The 13,075-nt window shown below is 47.6% G+C and overlaps 1 protein-coding gene across 2 annotated transcripts in view; it reads left to right on the top strand.

The window, feature by feature from the left end:
• The window catches only part of unc5a (unc-5 netrin receptor A), a 127,536-nt gene that overhangs the window by 44,911 nt on the left and 69,550 nt on the right, over nucleotides 1–13,075 (top strand). For both annotated transcript variants that reach the window (XM_079744258.1, XM_079744257.1), the window contains exon 2: nucleotides 8,298–8,513. In XM_079744258.1, the coding sequence (XP_079600384.1) occupies nucleotides 8,298–8,513 (216 nt within the window). The remainder of the gene's footprint in view (nucleotides 1–8,297; nucleotides 8,514–13,075) is intronic.

Genomic DNA, 13,075 nt, shown 5'->3' with positions numbered 1-13,075 from the left:
GGTCCCTACTCTCTGAACTAAGTTCAACATGCTCCATGGGTGTTAAGCAGTTGGTGTGAAATCTCTCTTTCTGCCATGGGCATATCCAATAATTAGATAAAGGATTAACATGGTAATCTAAATTGTCTCTTGTTTCCCCTATTTCTTCCGCCACACATTTCCTAACATCCATTCCAAAATATCTTCCTCATATTTCTCTCTCTCTCTCTCGCTCTCGCTCTCTCTCTCTCCATCCAACTCCACGTTGAGCTCTGTAATCAACTTACTTTCTGTTTAACTCGTTTCCGGGCTAAGCGTATGGGAATATCAAATCCATGAGTGTGTGTGGTGTGCGCGTGTGCCGCACATTGCGTGCTCTGGATGGCAAACGGCTGTGACTGCCTGGCCCCCCTCTCCTGATAGCTCGCCAAAACCCTGCGTCCCTTTGAGGACGCCGTGTATGTAGTTATTAAGTCAAAACGTGTTTTTTTGATCCCCCAGCCTTTTTAGATAATTTATTGCGCTGAACTGCTAAACAGGTGAGGCTTTGAAGCACCTGGAGAGGAGGGATCTCGGGTTTAGCTGGATCACGGCTGTTTGAAAGAGGGAGCTGTTTTGCTTTCCCTTTCTTTGTGTGTGTGAACAAAGAAAACGAGACATGAAAGTTTTTTTTTTCAAACTTGAATCGGTTTCTCATTTAAATTCCTGACGACCACGGCGTCACTGACTACATCAACGGCACGTCTACTTATACAAAACTTAGTAGGCTAGAGGGGAACTCGATTTGGTTTGCTTGCATGCACTCGTTTACTTTTCATCTAAAACTGAAATCTGTTGAGCTGTTCATCACAGCAGCGGGCCTAAAGGGCTGGTCTCTGTGTTGGTCATTCGTGGGCTGTTTCTGGCTCATCATCTACAGGTTGGCGTGATCTTCTGGACATGTGTTATTCCCACATTTAAGTATTCTCAGGGGGTGGATTTTGTTTTTTTTCACCATGTGCTTTGCATGAAGCAAGAGAAGGAAATGCCAACCTCGGAGGCTCCATGGAAACCAAAATACGTGACCTGACATTCCTTTGACATAAGTGTTCCTGGAGGACCTCATCGCTATGTTGAGTTAATCTCCGCTAGGCTCTGCTTTTGGAATTAGCGGGCTCCTATTCATCCGGAACTAAGCTTGTCGTCTCTGGGAGAGATTCAACAATATATAAGTCCATGATCAAAGTTTTATTTAATGTGCGTAGGGATTCCTAAGGACTGGTGGTACATGTTTAATTTATCACGGCTATCAATGCTGGAATTGGAAGTCATTGAGGGGAGACATCGCGGGCAGCCGTGTTGACTGCTACTCAGTAAGCGTTTGTGTTAGCACGGCCATTCTCCTTACACACACCACACAAGAATGGAAACAGATCAGATAAAGGGCTGTGGGATTGAACTTCCCTTCACCGCATCATAGTAATGGAGGGCTATCCCAATGTACAACTTGGTTCACTCAATACATAATCTTATTTGGACTTCGTGCAACTGAAGGAGTCAGTTACGTCTTGGTTTTGAGATCAGTGGTTCATTTTTCCGTCTTCTCTTTATACTCGTACTCGCATGCGGGCATAAACTTGAGTCAAACATGAAACACACACACACACACACACACACACACACACTAATTCCCTTTTAAGTATTAGGGTGGAGGGACAGAGGACTGTTTCCTTTCCCTGACCTCCTACTGAGATGAGGCTTCAGAGAGATCAGAAAACTACAAATAACAAGTAAAAGCTAGCAAAAGGGAATCAACAAGCATGCCAAGCCGCTGTAAAGAGGTATAGGACTCATCTTCAGATGTGTCCACTACACAGCAAGGTAGGAAGGATTAGGCTCTGTCTCGAATCAGCGGCTACTTTGAAGAAACATGAATATAAACCTTCTTTTTTTTTTTTTTTACCAATTATGGAGGGCAAGGAAAAACACAATAATATGACCAGGATATATATTTTATTTATTTACTGTCTTAAGTACCACATTGACGAAAGCATGTTGACAGTATACAGCCCAGTAATGAAACAAACCAGATGCATCGCTCCTGCATCGACGAACATGCTTAGCAGGCAATTTATATTTGTCCCCATTAAATGTGTGCGTAGGAAGTCTGCGCTAATGTCACGCTCTATGTGTGTGTCACCGAGCACACTCTCACAGTTCCGCCATGTCCTCCCTGTTCTCCTTCGCCTCCATCTGTCCCTGGTTCTCACCTGGATGTCTTGCACAGCAGGGAGGTGAGGTAGAAGTTTGATGAAGTTGGGCTCCAATGCTCGCTATCACCCCCCCCCCCCCCCCCCCCCCCCCCCCCCCCCCCCCCCCCCCCCCCCCTCCACACACACACACACACACACCCGCCACCCTGTTCCCACATGCCCTTCAGGGTGCTTTCACAATAATAGTTTGTTGTCCTATCCAGCATGTTTCAATGCTGCACTTTCACCCTGACTCATCTTTTTGCGTGCACACTGCGATATTTAAAAGATGACTAAAATGTGTACACACAACACGTAGGCAAACTATGTGGTTATTTGGTCAGGAAAGTTTGTCAGGGGTTGCGTCACTGTCATCCATAAAATAAACTATCGAATTGCTCATGCGATAAAAACATTTTAGTTGCCAAACTAAAATTGATTTATGGTACACTCATGAGCTGCGTGTATACAAAACCACAGCTTCTCTGGATGTTATGTCGTGTAATACCGATGTGCACACTCTGAGCACATTCGGTTTGAATGTGAATGTAGACAGAATCGCATGTCAAGCAGTGTATTGATTCATGTTATACGAAGTTAGACAGCCACACTGCATCATTTCTTTTAGTTTGTTTTTCTGTAGTTGGCTCGGACAGCGCGCTCACCTTAAGCAAACTGAATGTAGTTCAGTTGGAAGCGGACTAGCATGTTTTCCAGCGTACCCGTTCGTTTGTTTGTTTGGCCCGCACCAGAGCTGGAATGAGTGTTCACACCCCAAACCAAAGGTCTTATCACAAGGAAATGCTCGGCGGTTTGAATCATACGGAGCCAACAGCTCAAGTGTGAAAGAAGCCACAGTTTCAGATTACTTTTCCCAGTGATTCCAATGTGCGAGTGGACAGCATGGGGACATCGACTTCCAGTTGAAAGGTTCTGGGTTCCACCCCAAAGTCCACATGTCCTCGAGCAAGGTTTCCATATCCCCTTAATGCATCTTCATGACATGTGACTGATTTGAGTGTCAGTTGCTTTGGTTACAAGCGTGGGCTAAATGACGAGGCCTGCAAACCTTTTTGAGCATTTGGAATATATGACTTCTGCTGTACTGGTGATATTATAAAACTTCCTGTTGATGAATGTTGCTGTTCATGTTAGTGCAAGTTTGTGAATATTTTGAACATGATTGTTCCACGTTTGCATCTGTGTCTTAACAACCTAATGAATCATAGTTTCTCCACATCGTCAAAGAGGTATCCTTTCATTTTTCTTTTTATGTGTGTGTGTTGACTTGTGTGTGTGTGTGCGTGTGCTTGCGTTACATGTGCATGCGTGGGAGAAAGATCAATGGTAGAGGGGAATAATTGTGGAAGCATGGTTCCCTCATTGAAAGATTTATTTGGAATCCCAGACACATGGAAGAGTAAATATTTGTCATCTGGGGACAAACATACATCAGTCAGCTTCAGGGCATTTACCATCATACAATGTTGCCCTTCCCAAATCAAATCTGTTTATACAGCAATATGATATATTAAATATATATACTATATATATTTATATAAAGTCCTACATTTAGAGGGAGGGGCCAAGGAGAGAGAGAAATGCAGAGATACAGTGACTATTATGCAAATGACCTAATGTGCAAGTGCAAGGAAAATTTCTTTACAAAACAAACACATACTTGGCATAGGCCCACATGCTTACACAAACGCACACGCTTACACACATCAACACGCAAACCAATGAAACCAATAATTAATTTGATTACGTTTCTACTCACCCAGGCAGCTAAACCAGAGAATGCGTCTAATATTTCGGGTAGTAATTTTAATTGAATTAACTTCAGAAGACATTGTAAGGTGCCGCTTATGGTGTCATGAAAAGCGTTGCAGCGTCTGTTCAGCGCCGTAAAGAAACCGCAACTCGTGATTGCTCAATGATGCTATTCTTGGAGGACATGACACCGACAAAATAAAGAAATTAATTAAAAAGAAAAAAGAATCAGGAATTAATGCGTCTGAAGGGCATGTTTTGTGTTCAAGAGTTTTCGGTAGAAACTAAAAGAGTAAATTTGCTGTAAAGCAAGGTTTATTCCCGCGCGTTAGCATTAGCATGCTGCATTGAATCCAGCGAATCATTATTTTCATACATGAATGGGCAATTAGAAATAAATGAATAAATAAATACATAAATAAGTCGAGGAGAGAAAGTGGAGGCTTGCAGAAGGCTGTTTTTTTTCTAATTAAATTGGTTTGATTTGTGATTCTCGGGAGTTTAAGCAGAAACGACAAGAACACGACACGGCAACATCAAAGGACGAAGCCAGACGTTGCGTGTCTGTGTGCGCCCTCTCCTCTCCGCTTTAACACACTGGTGGGTTGTGAACCCAACTGCAGGCCTTTTTAAATGTGAGCAGTGCTGACTGGCTGACATATGCCTGTCTCTGGCACCACCAGACGTCTTCATTCTTACAAAGCTAATAATACACTCTGATACCACACACACACACACACGTTCTGAGGAAAAAAAGAGGAAAAAAATGTGTTAACTCTGCACACTTCATACGCGAGTTGATTAACGTCAAAGTGTGTGTGTTTGATTCTTTCAGATATTTCCTCTTTGTGACACAAGTATGATCGGTGGGATCATACTTGTTCCTACATGCTCCTGTTTCCTAGATCCTACATGTTTATCGAGCGGTAGTTATTGTGCCTTCACTTTACACAGCAGACAAACCTATGTGCACAAAACATTATACGCTTAGAGATGCCCATGACAATTAATCAAAGATTTAGCCAATCAGCATTCAGCGGATTCTAATGCAATTCCCATAGTGCTACTCTATGTCTATTTGATTTGTGCACTGACCCGCAAGGAGTCTGTTAAGTGGCTGATATTCAGTCCTGTGTGTGTGTGTGTGTGTGTGTGTGTGTGTGTGTGTGTGTGTGTGTGTGTGTGTTTGTACATGCGTGTGTGTGTGTGTGTGTGGGTGTGTGTGGGAGGGGGGAGGGGGTGCGGGGTTGGCAAGGGGGGATGCCACATGTGCGTATGAGTTGTCTCATTTTGCTCATACTAGTGTGTGTGTGTGTGTGTGTGTGTGTGTGTGTGTGGTGATGTAAGCCAATTTACCACGCATCAGCCCTCTATTACGGCTCTGATATAAACCAATGCGTGACTGGAATAGCCACGAGCAAGCGATTGACTTTACCCCAAAAAGATGACGTTTAACCTTATTAACACGACAGGGAATGTAGTAATGCTGACGACCAACGCCCCCTCAAACACACACACACACACACATGCACACACGCACACACACACACACACACACAAATAACAGCATCAGAAGTTAGGCACTTGCATTGTGTGACCCCCTCGCAAATGAGCGGGCAACAGCGGGGCTTTCCAACGCCAGCGCCTCATCCAGCGCTCCTCGGGGCGTGACGCCCCCCACCACCCCTCGCTTCCTCTCACCCCCCCCCTCCCCATCCACCAAACCGCGCCCCTACCTCTCACGCAACCTGGGGATGCGCGGCTCTCCAGTAAGCCCTGCTGTTCCTCCCCCACCTGAGACGTCCGCGTAGCTGATTAACCCCAGCGGCCCGAGGTGGGCTCCGGCCAGTGTTTCATAGCCGTCTCTCTCTCTCTCTCTCTCTCTCTCTCTCTCTCTCTCTCTCTCTCTCTCTCTCTCTCTCTCTCTCTCTCTCTCTCTCTCGGGGGAGAGCACTAGTAGAGTGTTAGCCGAGCCCACTAATGGCCACGGTCACAAAGCTGGAGGCCGGCCTATTAGGAGACATGCTTTCCAACACCCCCCCCACCCAGCGCTCCTTTGACTAAGCAAAGGTTTGGTCCTCTGCCGATGCAATTACGCACATTGTTCATAATGCACGCTGGCTTTGCTTTGAATATGCATGTGCACGTACACTCATACACACACAGGCACACACAGCTCCATACTTACAGGACCCATAGATCACACATGCACACATCAGCAGGAAAAATCGACTTGTTTGGGGGGGAAGGGGGGGGGGAGGGACAAGGGGGGGGTTAGATAACGGGTAAATTAGGGGTTTATCTCTCGGTGAATACAAATGTGAAAAAATAAGAAAATTAGGGGGAGAAGGCGAAAGTGTCAGCGAGTGATGTATGTCCTTCATTGGACACAGAACATTTAGTTTTCATTAAGAGTTAAACACGTACACGATACATTAATGGGGTACAGCGACAGCAGGGTGATTCACTGTACCCTGAACACCCCCCCCCCCATCTCCCCCTCCCCTCTTTATAAATCAGCAATTCAGCACACAGGAATAGAGGAATCACACAGGAAAAAAAGAAAGGGAGACATTAATATACTGTGTAGCGGGGGCGGAAGTAGCCGGATAATGTCTTTATCCCGAGATTGGTGTTTATGACACAGCCCAATATTATGCCTGACCCAGGCCTCTGTAAGCTGCAGGGATAAAAGAGAAGGAAGGGTGAGGGAGAGGGAGAAGGGTGGGAGGGGAAGAGAGAGAGAGGAGGAAAAGGTCAGCCAGAGCGTCACAGTTTCATTAGGAGCGATGTGGACTCCGGCCCTATCGGTGCCCGCAAAGGGAGTGATCGAGATGGGCCGTAACTGCCCAGCGTGTCAGCCATATTTGATTCAGGGCAGTAAATTAATATTACACTCCTCTCTTCCTTTTTTTTTCCTTCCCTTTTTTAAATGGGTTTTATTTCAGGATTCACCGGTCTCCCCAGAGGGGCGGCAGCTGAAAGAGGTTCTTTTCCAATTTTAACTGTCTAGCATCTTCTTTTTTTTTTTACACCCCCCCCCCCCCCCCCTGCACCAATCTGTTTAGGAGGAGGGCGCACGGTCGCGGCGGGGGATAGTGCACGTGCTCTATCCAGGTTTTGTTTGGTCGGCGGTTGCGAGTCTCCCGAAACTTTGCTCTAAATCACCGCTCATTATCCTTTCTGAAGGACAGCTTCTATTCCTGCCTCCCCAAGGAATGTGTTCGCACCGTCACTCTCTGCTCCTCCCTCTCTTCTCCTCCACCTCCTCGTTCTTCCTCCTCCTCCACCTTCCGCTGGCCTCCTTCTCGTGTCTCTCGTGTGTCGTGTATGCTTCGGGGGAAATGAAATAGGTACCGCAGGAGGTAATTTGAGGGCGATGGGCTGTCTTAGCTGTCAGTCATCCCCCCCCCCCCCCCCCCCCCCCCCCCCCCCCCCCCCACACACACCCCCATCAGCTCCGCCCACCACGACCACCTCATGGCCCGTCACGTTTTAATGCATTCAGAGTTAGGGTCCCTGCTTCCAGAGCCATATACCACAACCTGGAGTGGCCTGGTCGCCGGGAAGGCGGGATTTATGGCTGCCGGCCGCTCCATCAGCCCACTGATGCTAAGGGGAGCGGGTGATTAAGAGCATCGAATGTGGGGAAGGAAGGAAAGGACGGAAGGAAGTAAGGGTGATGATGGGGAGAGCAGGGAGTGTGGGGAGCTGGGGGAAGAGGGGGGCATGTGGGGGTTAAGGGGTTGGGGTGGAAGGGTGATGGGGCTTCACTGTCCCATTAGTACCATCTCAGTCGGCACAATAGCGAGCTCTGTCGCTTCCACTACGGCTGCCCACTTGTCTCTTGATACGGTATCCACCCTCCTCCCCATACCTTCGCTCTACCCAATCACTCCCTTTTGATTTTTTTTTTTTTTTTCCTGTACAACTGGCAGTTTCTTCCCGTCTCTAATGATTGCTTTCCACTTTCTCTGTGTCTATCGCTCGCGCTCTCTCCCTCTCTCTCTTAACCTCTCTTGCTCTCTCTCTCTATTTTTCATGGTTTCCAGCTGGTTCTTCTCATTCTCCTATTTATTTAATAACTTTGTGCTGTATTTATGATCCTTCATACCGACTCTTTCTTTTATGGATGCTGACCGGCTATAACACCAGAATTCCTCATCAGGCGTGCGTTGCTCCTGTTTCTATATTGCTCCATTTCTGTTTCGACAGTACAACAATAAAAGTTTATTTTCTTCGACGCGTAAGAGTGTGCAGCCTTCATCTACTTCAATGTTGTCCTGAACTCCCTCGCTCTCTCCTTAACCCCAGGTTCCGAGCACACCGCCACGTCGACACTTCCTGCCGCCTTCACCGACCTGCTACCTCACTTCCTGGTGGAGCCCGAGGACGAGTACATTGTGAAGAACAAGCCGGTGACGCTGACCTGCCGCTCCACCCCCGCCACCCAGATCTACTTCAAGTGCAACGGGGAATGGGTTCACCAGGACGACCACCTGATCGAGCGCACCATCGACCCGGCCACAGGTACGCACACGCACGCACGCACGCACAATGGCGTGCACAAACGCACCATCGACCCAGCCACAGGTCCGCACAATCACAAGCACGCACGCACAAGCATTCGCAAATGCACTAACACACAAACACACCATCAACCCAGCCACAGGCATGCACACATACGCACGCACACACACACATGCACGCAAGCACGCACGCACACACATAGAAACATATACACTAAATCCCTCCCCCTCCAGCTGTATAATCATCTTTGTCTCCGGTTTCCTCTTTGTGAGACGGAAAAATTAGCTTAAAGCTGCTGTAGGTATGATTTGAGAGTCTTAAAGACATAGAGCACAAAAGAGGAGAGGATAAAACGATTATGAAACTAAACAACCAAATAAACTTCCCATCCCTCTCTTCCCCCTCCCTCCCTTTTTTTTCTCCACCATTAAAAATTGTTGCATTTCACACACCTATGATTGACAGGCAAGTTAAATGCCCCCAATAAATCACGGAAAAGATGCCCTGATTGGTCAGAAATTAGCCAGGATTTGTCTAAATTCGTGGAAGAATTGGCTCAGGCAGAGACAGGCGTATTCACCTTAAAATAGATATTCCCACAGCACATTTCAGCCACTAATAGTCGACAGATGGCTTTGCCCTTTCTAAGAAATCACCATCAAAAATAGCTCTTAAATATTACCTACAACACTTTTAATTCAAAGGCACCAGTGTAGTCAATAAATGTTGGTGGCGAGGGTGTTTGTCTTCCAACACAAAGCCTTTGGGTTCGACATTAATCTTAAACTCCTGTTCCCTGTTGTTTCAGATCAAAAAGTGTCTGCTTAATGACAAAAATAAATGACTCTTAATCCATAATCATTGATTGTTATGATTAGCTGCTCCGTGGCCCGAAAAACCCACCAGAAAGAAAACCTATTCTGTGCACAATCTGAGGATGACATTGTTTAGCTCATTTTGATTGTCTTGGATATGAATCAGGCACCTGTATCGCCGGTTGGAGCTCAGGTTAGCAATATTGCGGTGCCCCTTCAGGCTGTCGGACTGTCCCTCTCCCCTTCTCCATCGGAGCTGTCAGTGTCATAATAGGCCCATTGGTTTCAATCTCGGAGAACCTCCTGAATTCCATCGGAAGCTGTTTGTTTTCCTGTCTCCGTGGTGCGACAATCCCGCGCCTCAAAGATAAACATGCATGACACTGATGTGCCGTGACGTTGGGAAATCTTCAAAACCCGCAATTCACGCGGCCTTGACAAATGATCGGGAACAAGTGGTGTTACAGTGACAAGTTCTCTCCGATGAGTGGGAACGCAGGGTAACGCGACGTGGATGCACAAGCTTTGACATAAGCACACGGGTATGCGCGACTCCCACACACACACACACACACACACACACACACACACACACACACACACACACCCCTACACACACATTTCCTCTGACAGCATAACATTTGCAAGTGTGATTAAAAAAAAAAAAACACAAAAATGGAAGGAATTTATGATTGGGATCTGTTTTTGTGATGTGCCAATATTCATATCTATCTGCCTCGTAAAGCACAGCAGCCAGAGGTTATTGGTCTGACAGTCACCAACAACATGGTGTTGCGGCAGAGTCTGCCATGGCTATTGGCTGCTGTGTGTTTTCTGGGTTTTTTTGTCAATAAAGAATCAATAATAATAGCTTGCACCTGGAGTGCACCATAAAGGCCACGGTCCATTGCAACATGACATTACACACACAGTGTTCCCCTCTCCCCCACACCCCTCTACAGTTTGATGACGATAGGCTGTCTGCAGCATTGGGTTCACCCTAATATGGGCTGCATGCGTTACGGACTGGTCCAGGGAGATGCAGCCCCGCTGGGCGTGGCCTGCTCGCCCCCCACAACACCCGAAACTCCATCTTTAATCTCCCTCGCATAACGGCAAATTCAGTATCTACATTGTGGTCAGCCTGGATGGCGATGAGGAGGAGGATTGATGATGATGATGATGAATGATGACGAATGGATGCAAACCCTAGTGCTGGGATGATGAAGGGCGGTTGGCCGTCTGGAATTGCAGATGGGGGGTTGCACGGGGTCCCTCGTCGGTCTCTGAAGCTCCCGCCGCTGTTTGATGCCAGCGCTACCCGGAGCGATGGCTCACAGACTCCTGTAATCCCCCCCCCCCCCAACCCCTAAACCCCCCCGCACCATGGCTATGTAGGAGATGGCACATTTACCCGGGACCATTACGACTGATCTGTTTGACGAAAGTACCTGAGACGCGCGTCGTCACATCTGCGGTGAACGCATGCGGCCTTTTGCGCGCGCACGCGTGTTGTTGCATACGTGCAAGACATGCGCATAGCCCGCCGTCGAGCTAGCCTGGCACCCTGCCTGCCACAGTCACAGTGGACTCTAAACTCTTAACTGTTGCCAAGCAACCGAGGACTTTCAACGCAGCGAAAGCCGGGGCCGATATCAGCCTCCTGCCACTAAGAAGGTAGAAGTCATCACAAGTTGACAAAAAACGTATTGACAATTTCTACACTTTGAGACCGTGAAAAGCACTCCTCAAATAACCTCTTGGAAATGGCCCCCTCATTTTCCTGTAGGCACATTCCTTATCAGCAAAGGCCTTGCTGATTCTGCCTGGGCTCTGTAGTCAGAGCCGGCCGAAGTGCATTTATTCAAAGCACAAGATAGATGTAAATACCATGGGCCCATGTGACCAGCTTACGCGAGTCAAGAGGCTCATGGGGGTTCTCCAGACATCCCATTGGCTGGCGATGCTCCCTGTGATTCGCATCAAGGATCCTTGCTCCTTTGTTGTGTAAATGAAGATTCAAGTGTGGCAGATTATATCTTGTCTTTTCCTTTCTTTCCCAATCACAGCGATATAACATTAGCCATGGAACACTCAAACGCAAATTGAAATAGATGGAAAGCCGGTTGCTTTTGTTTTGCACACTGCTTGATGATTGAGTGGCATGGCAACGATACACACCTTGTTTATTCATCTGGTTGTGTGTGCCCACCAGGAACCTGCCTTAATACATAAATAAATGAGCATTTATCGCTCGATATTACCGCAGTCTTACAGTCTTACTCTTACAGTCGTGTCTCGTATACGACGCAAGCTAGCTTATTGCCCGGTATCGACGTGCAAAGTCAATAACAATAACCTCTAAAGCCCTTTCGCAAGCCTCAACGTGCCTCAACTCAAATGTGACATTTGAGTCACTCGCTTCCCCGAGATTGACTGATCCGCTCTGTCACTGCAAAGCCAGCTCTGCATTTTCATCCTCTCGTGCAAAACACAGGCGCACGTCAAAGTAACTGAAGGGGCCCTAAATTATTAATTGAGCCGTGTCTGAAACGCAGGTTGGTTCCCAAGGTAGCGAGAAGCACTGCTGGAAGACCGGGGCCGGTGGAACACCCTGCGTGGTCGATCACCATAGGGACCAGACGTGACCTCGGCATTCATCAGACGAGTCTATTTATTGAAGCTGTTTTAGTGCACACAAGACAAAAGGACATCCAGCAGCCGCGCCGAGAGTGTTCTAGTGTTCTCTCTCCCGCTCTCTCTCTCCCTCTGTCTCACCCTCTCCCAACCCCCCTCCCAGGTTATCGACACCTGTCTGTTTTTTGTCTGCTTGCTCTTGCACCCCCGCCTCCACCCCTTACCCCTACCCCCCCCCCCCCAACGCCACTGCACTCTATCGCTCTCCCTCCTAGCCTCGAGAGCTAGCATTTGACGGCACACAGTGAGCCTATGTGTCGCAGTGTGTCCTTCCTCTCCTCATATCAATGTCCAATATCGACCCGCTCCTGGGAGTCTATCGGCGCTCGCTAGCCGTCCTCAGTAACTTATCTCAATCGTGCGACTGCGGCTTCTTCAGATGTACTAGCACTTGTTCACCGCCCCCCCCCCCCCCCCCGCCCTCCCTCCAGTTCCCTCACCCCTTTTCTACAGCACGACACTGCAGCTCTCTCTCTTCACCCTCCCGCCCGGCCACCCCCACCGATTGTCCCTTTTATAGAAGTGGAAAATGAAGACGCATGGCTGGCTTCTAATAAAGACATATCCCATCTCAACAAATCAATGCGGACAGTGTGTTTGCATAGATTAGGCCATGCTCCTCACTATGATTTCTCATCAGAACACATGATGAGGCGGAGGGTGAGATTGACATTTGGGGGAGGAGAGAGCGGTTGTATAGGCAGGCCTGATTTGATTGTATTTGCATTTCATCCGCCAGCCTTGATGGGAACAATTTTGATCTCCGCGCTGCATTGTCCCCGCTGCACCAAAAGCCACTCAGGTGGAAAATATATGCATTTCCAGATCCCCCTTTCAATAAAAGCCCCTTGCAAGTGCTTTATAAAGATGGGCAGAGATTATATTGTTTTTATTGATTAAAAAGGTGGTCGACAATGCCACAACAATATAGAGCCGCAGAGATCTGTATGAGAGATTGGGGAGGTAAGCATCTGCCATGTAGTCTGGGCGGATGGCTTGCATAAAGCCTTGGGTGCAAAGTCGGTTTGATAATAAAAAACGGTATTTAGA

The sequence above is a fragment of the Pollachius pollachius genome (assembly GCF_949987615.1).
Source record: "Pollachius pollachius genome assembly, chromosome: 10".
NCBI classification, from domain to species: domain Eukaryota; kingdom Metazoa; phylum Chordata; class Actinopteri; order Gadiformes; family Gadidae; genus Pollachius; species Pollachius pollachius.
The sequence above is the reverse complement of the archived record's forward strand: the minus strand, read 5'-3'. Positions and strand labels throughout refer to the sequence as shown.